Below are 9,809 nucleotides of genomic sequence, written 5' to 3' on the forward strand. Positions count from 1 at the left end.
TTGCAATCCTAAATCCATCAAAATTAATGTTTATGGGTTTTTCGGTTTGTCTCTTATTTATTTGAGTTCTGTTTCATGTATCAACGTGAGTTTTAACCCTTAATCTTTGTTTTTTTTTACTATTTTAAATCATCACAACTGAAGTTTGACATCACCAATCATTTACAAAGAAACCTCAAGGCAGTAGATTATTGTTAACCAAACAGAATTCAAACTAGTCTTACAGGTTTATTTTGTGCTAATTTGTAGTTTAAACTAAAATATCTGTATATGTCCAAAAAAGAGCTTAAAATATATTTATAATTGTTTTTATTCTATTTATTTATTTACAATATGTATTAAAAAAATTGTTTCTATTTATTTATTTACAGAATAATAAAATATTTGTTACCTTTTCGTCGAAGATATATTCCCCTTTGTTGCACTTAGTTTTTTTTTGGGTAATGATGTGTTTTTCTTCTTTAAGTATTTTACCGAGATTAGCAAGAAATATACATTTGCAAAAAAAAAAGAGTTCTTATATAGTTAAATTCTTTCATACATGTCCTCATATTTATGAAAACACATAATAACAAAAATGGCAGTCCAACAATCCAGTGATGAATTTGTTATATATATCATTATTTGCTACTTATGGATGATTAAAAATAGACCACACATTTATATTGTTAGGGATTTTAAAATCTGCTTACACTTTCAAAATTTTTAGTTCTGATCGATCCATAATAACTGACTAGTCTATTGGAATAGTGAATTGACGACACACACAATATTTTAGCAACTTGCACAGATGTGTCCAGTGAAGAAAAATCACAAGTTGCTTAACGAAAATGAAAATTTAAAGCCACGAAGGGTTAGATCAAAACTAGAAGGAAATAAAGAAATTTCCAAGATTTAAAGAGGGAGGAAAACGTTTTCACTCCTGGTCATCTTCATCGATGGCTTCACCAGCTGAGTTAAGTATACGAATACGGTCAATCAAATTAGCTTTCCTCTGTTTATAAGTAAGCCTCTTTAAGTTAAACCTCTTATGCTTCTTTAGAGATTGCTTCCCTTTCTAGCTAACGGATCAGCTCGGATCTCGGCATGAACTTTCTTGTACAATGCTTCCATCTCATTTGCTTCAATGCCTTTCTTCACATACTCACTGAAATGAGTTTGAAATTTCTCCGGCTCGTATTCGTTTAGAGTCTACGGAAGAAATTGCAAAACGTTTTGGTTTGCTATGTACACAGAAAAACAGAGCAGAAAACAGAGACATTCTAGTTGTTTCCGGTTTTGAAACTTAATGTAATCAGCGACATGACCACCGTAGATGTATTTGGCGTGAGTTGTGGAATCAAGCTGTTTGTCTTCTTTGGAGAATCCAGCGAATCTCTTGTCGCAATGAGGTATATCAAGACCACCATCAAGAGCACCCTTTTTTACAACAAACATACCAAGCTAAGCAAAGTTTCTGATCAATACTGGAAGCAATTATCACATAAACGCATACCTTCAGAGCACCAAAGACACGGTTTCCAGTAGTTGTTCTGATAAGTCCAACATTGAGAAGAGAACGGAATGGTCTCCTATTCTCAGTAGAACCCCACCGAGAAATCTTCTCCCGAGGCCTAATGTGAACATTATTGAAACATTTCCTTGATATACAAGAAACAAAACAAGAAGCGTTTTTTTTATAGGTATAACCTCGAGATTCCCTTCATACTATGCATCTATTTCAAGCATTTTCAGGACACGGCGGGCTAGGAGAAGTCCGGTACAGTATGCTAACCAATCATTACAATAAACAAAAAGGCAAGTGATCAATTCAAGATAATTGAGAGAGAGAGAGAGAGAGATTAGTTTTCTTTAACATATAACGTAAGAGCAAAGCACCTGCAGAATAGTTAGTAAGACCAGCATGAAGCCCATATAGTGGCAGCTCGTGAGCATAAGCAGCATCGAGAATTATATCGGCAGAAATGCTTGCAGATACAATCTGTGCCGTTATGTCTTTGTTTGTCTACGTTACAACACCGGTCAAGATCAAAACAGAACATCATCCATAGTAGAAAGAAAAAAAACTAACATGAACTGCAAATGGAACCAAAAAAAGGATAGAAATCTAACAAAAAACCGATACTTTGGAGTGTTGTATTTGTTCTTGTCCTGATTGATAAGACGGATTCTGGCAGGGTAATCAGTCTTGCCATCTATTCACAACAAAAAATGTAAGCTTTTTGAATTTTGATTATTAAAGGGCAAAGCTTTTTTCTTTGATTAGACAACAATGAGGTTTAACCTCTTCTTCTCCTGAATTTGACCTGATACCTCATGGCATAAGGCCTTGACTTTTGGGACTTGACGAGGACCTGTCGATTTTTTTGAAAGACACATTTCACTTTTTATTTTATTTCTAAAAATCTTTACAAGACATTAGGATCGAATCTATAACTTTGATATCACACGTAATCAAACGTGTAAACCTAAGAATCCGAAGCAATTTGAATCTATGTGTTTTCTCAATCAACCAAGTTAGTTAGTTTGGACGTATATATTCAAGTACTGTAGCGGATCATATCAAGCGAGCGAGGAACATAATTCGTATTGTGCTACCTATATAAAGCGAAATTGAGACAGCATTGTTTGGGATATGATGAACATGAACTGACCCATTGTTGCTCCCTCAAGCTTCAAGTGCCAAAACCAGACCAGGATTATAAAAAGACGGCTTTATATATATTAAGAGAGTTAAAGTGCCCTTTCGTTATTGGGCTTAAAGCCCAAATTGATTAGTTAGAAGTCACTAGTACTTCTATAACCTACAACTTTGTTCTTATTTAACCTTTGACCCCACTAGTTCTAAATTTGTTGAAAGGTGGTCTGAATTGAATTACACTATTTTCTTTGGCGTCGTCACAGTTATATCATATATGAATTGTTTGCACGAATCCACGAGACGAGTAAAGTAAATTTTGGAAGTTACAAGAAGAAGAAAAAACGAAATAAAAGTTGGAGCCTTTACGCTTCTGAGACATCAACGTTGTTCAAAGCTTCTTCTGGTGATGATAATGATGATGATGCATCCTCTTGGAGACTTTCAGATGTTTCATCAGACGGCTTAGATTCATGCTTAGCAGCAGCTTGCAAAACACGGCTTCGAACATCTGAGGAAGAAGGTGACGTTGGCAGGCCAACACCATTTGTCTCAAGCTTTCCTGCAGCCCATGAGAAAGCCTGAGCTCCGAGTTTCACTGGAGCAAGCAGCAGCCTTGAAGAAAAAAGAAGAAGACAAATCAGAGGTTTTTTCTGAGGTTTCGTAATGAACAATGATGGCCTTTTATACCTGACGTCTTCCTTGAAATCTTCGGAGTCATCATACGAAGAAAGTCGTAGATATACAGTCTGCATAATGTTTGAGACTTGAGAAACAAAACAAAGAAGAAACTATATTTGACGTATTTGACGGGTAAAGCATAGAAAGTCAGTAAATGGTGAAAGATATAAATACCAGACTGAGGCCAATGACAGCTATGAGTTGCAGTGTTTTCTCCCATTCTGCAAGAGAGAGAGCAATCATGTTAGTGCAAAGTTGGAAGTGAGGAACTTGATGTTTTGGCGAGAAGGAGAGTTTCTAAAGGGGAAATGAGAAAGAATTGAACGCACCAAACAAAGCATACAATCCTGCGAAAAACCCCTGCATAGATCTCCTCGGGTTAGTCAGGATGAGATTAATATTTGACAGAAGAAGAAATATAAAACTTAGAAGCATACCACACTAACTCCAACTAGCTGCAATGGAGAAGGATTTATGTCCTCAAGAATCGCCTCAGCTTCCTGAAGAATTTAGGATTTGTTTAACTCACCGATAAAAAGAACAGAGAGTAGTTTTGATTTCATCCAAGCAATATATTAATATAGTAAGGCTGATAGTAAAAACAGTGATGGATTACCTCGTTGAGAATGGTAAGTGTTGTCTCAGGTTTCAGCTCTTTTACACGAATACCTTCCTTAACCCATGATCTAAAGCCACCTTGCACCAAGTATGGTCTCTGTCACAATATAAGCAACCAAAGAATAGATTATTTAAAAATGTTTTAGGGTAACTCTAGTGCTCAAAGTGAATTAGTCCCAAATGTCTTGCCTTAATCCCAACTTTTCTCAAAGCTCTTGCAATACCCTTCGAACGAGTTCCATCAGCATCCATAACAATAACCTTGGACCTGTCCTATTAGTAGCAGGGTAAGCAAAGTTTATGAGAAGTCAGCATACTTTAGAAATTGAAAACTCCACCAATGAATTGCTTGGGCATGCACAAAACCGTAGTAAGTTACAAAAGAGGCATGAAGGTGGATACCTGAACTGCTTTCAAGTTCTTGATGATTACTGCTGTCAAGATATCTTCAACTTCATTTCCACCTTTCAGTAGCCGTTTAACAGCACCGTCAACCTTAAACATGAATCAGGAACAAGAACCATAAAACTGTGAACAAAGGAAAGTCTTTTATCCTACTTGATGGTACATTGTATGATCATTAATTTTCTGTTGTAGTGATTGCTGAAACTTCGTTGTGTTCATAAATTACATCTGCGGAGTTTCTATATTTTCTGTGCTCAACAACAACGAGGATGCTGAAACGAACCTCAGGCAGTGTCACGCTAGAATATCGAAAACGAGCTGTTCTCCGCAGATCAGGGATTCCATCTTTCTCTCTCAAGGCCTTCAAAAAGACGGTAGCCAGAATGAACATTTTTATATCAACACAAAGTCCTTGACGAACATTATGTGAAAGAAATAGCCAAAAGGGTTTTGAAAAAGTTATATATCATGAAATGGAAACTTGTTAGAAACTTAAGAGCAACTTACTTCAGGCCTGACATCTACAAGCATTGACTTTTCTCTTGATGTTAAAAGCTCCAGCGTTGACTTTGGAGACAAATCTCCAGCATATCCACCATATGTCCAAACCCGATATAGAACCCTGCAAATATCTGGTGGAAAATATAAATTCTTCTATACTACATTGTCCTCTCATTAAAGGAAGATTTAACATCCACCCAGGGTAAGAAAGCCGTGTACCAAAAGGTTCCTGTGGTGCCTACGAAAAGAAAAAGGTGAATGATTGGGTCATCTGGATCCAAACCCAAATTTCTCTCCAAACCTCCAATGGCAACAGATACCTGTCATCATTATGCTGTTAGAAACATGTAGTCCATCAAAATATGAATGGAACCTTCAGTATATAAGACAAAGCACCTGCTGCAACACAGCTCCCACGGGACTCAATACTTTTAGAGCAACATCTTCTGACGATTTAAGGGCACTCTTAACATCTGGAGGAAGTAATTCTTTTGCTGACCCATAAGAGTACACAACAAAAGAAACTCCATTTGTTATAGAACTCTCTGCAATACCAACTGATTGCCTCAACAGATCAATGGCAACAACAGCTGCTCTGTTTGAAGCTTCCTTCAAGCCAGTAGAAAAACTTGAAAACTTGTCTTCAGCTATATCTCCTGTTTGGTCTAGCGTAGAAAATGCTCTGTTGAATGCACTATCTACAACTTCAGAAGCATTCTTTGTAATGGATGTCACAGACGAGGAAAAGGAATCCAAAGTGTTCTTTACAGCATTCTCTCCTTCGTTAAGTGATGAGCTAAAGGACTCCTTTACACCAGAAGAAAAGTCATCAATGCTAGATTTCGCATCAGGAAGTGAAGAACTGAAAGACTCTTTGACACCAGAAGAAAAGTCATCAATGCTAGCTTTTGCAGCAGGAAGTGAAGAACTGAAAGGCTCTTTGACACCAGAAGAAAAGTCATCAATGCTAGCTTTTGCATCAGGAAGTGAAGAACTGAAAGAGTCTTTGACACCAGAAGAAAAGTCATCAAAGCTAGCTTTCGCATCAGGAAGTGATCCTGGATTCAGATCTAGAGTATCCGGAAGAGAGACTGAACTATCAGGAGATATCTCAACAGTAGATTTGGTTCCCGACTCAACCGACTCTACAAGGCTACTGGTCTTTTCGGTTAAAGTCTCAGCAGAAAGGCTTTCAACGGGGGAAACATCTGCTGGAACTTCAACAGGGAAACCATCTTCTCCATTTTCTACATATGTCAGTCCCCCATCACCCGCTACAACAGCTTCACTCATGTCATAAACCATGCAGTTTACTCTGTCCAACTCATTCTGGCACAAACTTCCGAATGTTGATACAGGTTGTTCTATTTTCTCGATAGTATCGGTGAAGAAACTCCCAGTGGCTTGAGGTAAGAAACTCTTCTGCAGGTGTGCTCCATTAGAGATACCAAGGAAGGCATTATCACCAGAACTGTATCTGTGAATTAACTCTCTCCTGAAGGAAGAACAGCCTCGCCAATTGCCAGGAAACAAAATCTGCAGAAACAATCCACTATGAGGTCTACGCAAATTAATCCAACATTTTGTATAACAAAAGCATATACACCACAGCCCTAACAAACCATAACATCCCAGATCCCAAAGTAATCATTTTTTTCTAGCAATTAGCTTATTTAGCTTCCATTAATCTCACCTGAGAATGGTAATGGCAGCTTGCGGCTGAGCATAGGGGAAACATTTTGGTCTCGACAAATTTAATCAGTCCTGGTTACTTCTAAGCAATCTCATAGCTTTTACAACATACCGGAAAAAAAACAACAACAAATCAAATAAATCTGAGCCAGAATAAAGAACCTCCCAAGGAGAACAAAACAAAAATCACATACCAAGAGTAAGATACAGTGACTCAAAGACAAGCAGACTCCAGAAACAGATTTACAATAGTGGGTTTCGTCTGAAACCTACAACAAACAAGACCCATCATCCAATTACCCCTGGGAACCTTAAACAACAAAAGAAACACAGAGAGAGAGATGAAATGCAGTAAATTTATAACCTATCAGGAACAAGAACAGGGTCAAGGTCGACGATGATGGAGTATCATGAGAAGAGTGAACATGAAAGCTGTTGTTGATGGGCGATTGTATTGAGAAAAAAAAAGATAGAGGCGCGTGGATTCGAAAGAGATTGTGTCGCAATTTGGATTGGGTGGAGGAAGATAAGCGAAGAGGATCGTGTGGCTTGTCAAAGCCGTTGTTACATCTCCTTGTATTTATTTTGATATATTTGATTGGGTCAATTATGTAACGTTTTAAAACTAATGGGGTGAAATGTCAAAGTTATCAATAATTGATACCCTTTTGCATAAAGTTCACATTTTACACGTGTCGTAGTGTAGTTGTTTTAATTCTGTGGGTTGAGTCATAGCCAATTTTTTTTCTTTTTCAACTCATCTTTTTGGTCAGTTCGTGAATTTTGCATCTGATCATCATCTCTGCAACTTCAAGGTGAGTTCCCTTCTCTCTTACGACTTTATGATTCGATTCTTGTTTTCTGAAGATTTCATCTTTATGGGTTCTCGTAACATGAATATTCGATTTGATGCTTCTTTAATTTTGCTGTTCTCGCAAGTCTCAGATCTCTGGTACTCGGATTTTTTTTTTCCAATCGGAATTTTTGAGAAAAATCTTAGCTTTTGACTCAGTGATGTTGGAGATTGTTTTAAGGAATTTAGAATTTACTATACTGCATTTTGGATTCTATTGCTTTTTAAAGTTCCTTATTTTATCTTTTTTTTTTCTTTGTTAGATTGTTGGTTCCATATTTGATCCGTGAAACTGTAAACAAGGGAACCTACTCCGCCTGGTCCTGAGTTCCAGATGGATCTGCATCCACCAGGTGAGTTTCTTTTTTTCACTCTTAGGTACTTTTTATCATGTTGGTTGGCTAATTTTCTTATCTTCTTGGAGTAGGTGGTTCAAAGAAGACATCTATAGTTGTTGTCACCTTAGACTCTGGTGAAGTCTACGTCATTGCAAGTCTGTTATCTAAGGCTGATACTCAAGTTATCTATATCGATCCTACGACTGGTATCTTACGGTACAATGGGAAGCCTGGTCTTGATAACTTTAAGTCAGAGCGTGAAGCCCTAGATTATATCACGAATGGATCAAGAGGAGGTGTTAGAAGCTCAGTTTATGGCAGGGCAATACTCGGTTATGCTGTGTTGGGCAGCTTTGGGATGCTTTTAGTTGCAACCAGGCTAAATCCAAGTATTCCAGATTTGCCTGGTGGAGGATGTGTATATACTGTCGCTGAGAGCCAATGGGTCAAAATACCACTTTACAATCCACAGCCACAAGGAAAAGGTGAGATCAAAAATATTCAGGAGTTGACAGAGCTTGACATCGACGGGAAGCACTACTTCTGTGATACTAGGGACATCACTCGGCCCTTCCCAAGCCGTATGCCACTGCAAACCCCTGATGATGAATTCGTATGGAATAGATGGTTATCCGTGCCTTTTAAAAATATTGGGCTGCCTGAACACTGTGTCATTCTTCTACAGGTTCGTCCTCCATTAATGNTTTTATCATGTTGGTTGGCTAATTTTCTTATCTTCTTGGAGTAGGTGGTTCAAAGAAGACATCTATAGTTGTTGTCACCTTAGACTCTGGTGAAGTCTACGTCATTGCAAGTCTGTTATCTAAGGCTGATACTCAAGTTATCTATATCGATCCTACGACTGGTATCTTACGGTACAATGGGAAGCCTGGTCTTGATAACTTTAAGTCAGAGCGTGAAGCGCTAGATTATATCACGAATGGATCAAGAGGAGGTGTTAGAAGCTCAGTTTATGGCAGGGCAATACTCGGTTATGCTGTGTTGGGCAGCTTTGGGATGCTTTTAGTTGCAACCAGGCTAAATCCAAGTATTCCAGATTTGCCTGGTGGAGGATGTGTATATACTGTCGCTGAGAGCCAATGGGTCAAAATACCACTTTACAATCCACAGCCACAAGGAAAAGGTGAGATCAAAAATATTCAGGAGTTGACAGAGCTTGACATCGACGGGAAGCACTACTTCTGTGATACTAGGGACATCACTCGGCCCTTCCCAAGCCGTATGCCACTGCAAACCCCTGATGATGAATTCGTATGGAATAGATGGTTATCCGTGCCTTTTAAAAATATTGGGCTGCCTGAACACTGTGTCATTCTTCTACAGGTTCGTCCTCCATTAATGAATTGATGATGGTTGATCTACCTATCTGATTTCTGTTTATGTGAAGTTTCAAAAGCATAGAAATTGATATTTTAAGATGATATGACATCATATCATGTCTTCTTATATGATGTTAATTATAGGGGTTTGCAGAATATCGACCTTTTGGGAGCTCAGGTCAGCTAGAAGGGATTGTTGCTCTAATGGCCCGTCGTAGCAGACTGCATCCAGGGACTCGTTACCTAGCTAGAGGCATTAATTCATGTTCTGGCACAGGTGAGATTCCCTCCAAAATGCTCCTCTCTCTTTATTTTTTTGTTGTTGCTATTAGTTTTCAAGTTTTCTTGGTTGGGCTCTCTGCCTACAAAAATCTGGGGTATCTTTATGACTTTTTTTTTTTTATGGCACCCTTAAAAGCAATGGGTATTTGGAAGAAAGGCAAACATTTGATGTAAGTGTGGCTCTGGATATGACTAGGCTAATTTAGAAGTATATGTGTAGTGCAGGTAACGAAGTTGAGTGTGAGCAGCTTGTATGGACACCTAAAAGGCATGGTCAAAGCATTGCTTTCAACTCGTACATTTGGCGACGTGGCACCATACCAATATGGTGGGGTGCAGAATTGAAGATGACTGCAGCAGAAGCAGAAATTTATGTGGCAAGTAAGGATCCTTATAAGGGCAGTACGGAGTATTACCAAAGATTAAGCAAGCGATATGATACTAGGAATTTAGATGCACCA

At 38.2% G+C, this 9,809-nt stretch overlaps 1 protein-coding gene and 1 pseudogene across 2 annotated transcripts; both read right to left on the minus strand.

Annotated features, from left to right (window-relative positions):
• Positions 722-1,743, minus strand: LOC104699941 (annotated as a pseudogene).
• Positions 2,862-7,092, minus strand: LOC104699942. Of its 2 annotated transcripts, XM_010415342.2 has the most exons (15): positions 6,900-7,092; positions 6,730-6,804; positions 6,537-6,633; positions 5,240-6,379; positions 5,063-5,163; positions 4,850-4,964; positions 4,626-4,703; positions 4,340-4,432; positions 4,127-4,210; positions 3,936-4,034; positions 3,757-3,819; positions 3,649-3,679; positions 3,494-3,540; positions 3,329-3,387; positions 2,862-3,253 (listed from the first exon to the last, which is right to left on the minus strand). In XM_010415342.2, the coding sequence occupies exons 3-15, from the start codon at positions 6,579-6,581 to the stop codon at positions 3,004-3,006; spliced, it is 2,205 nt and encodes a 734-aa protein (XP_010413644.1). In that variant the 5' UTR covers positions 6,582-6,633; positions 6,730-6,804; positions 6,900-7,092; the 3' UTR covers positions 2,862-3,003. The 2 variants fall into 2 exon arrangements, with proteins under 2 accessions (XP_010413644.1, XP_010413645.1); XM_010415343.2 differs by lacking the exon at positions 6,730-6,804.

This window comes from Camelina sativa, chromosome 7 (assembly GCF_000633955.1).
Source record: "Camelina sativa cultivar DH55 chromosome 7, Cs, whole genome shotgun sequence".
In the NCBI taxonomy this organism is placed as follows: Eukaryota; Viridiplantae; Streptophyta; class Magnoliopsida; order Brassicales; family Brassicaceae; genus Camelina; species Camelina sativa.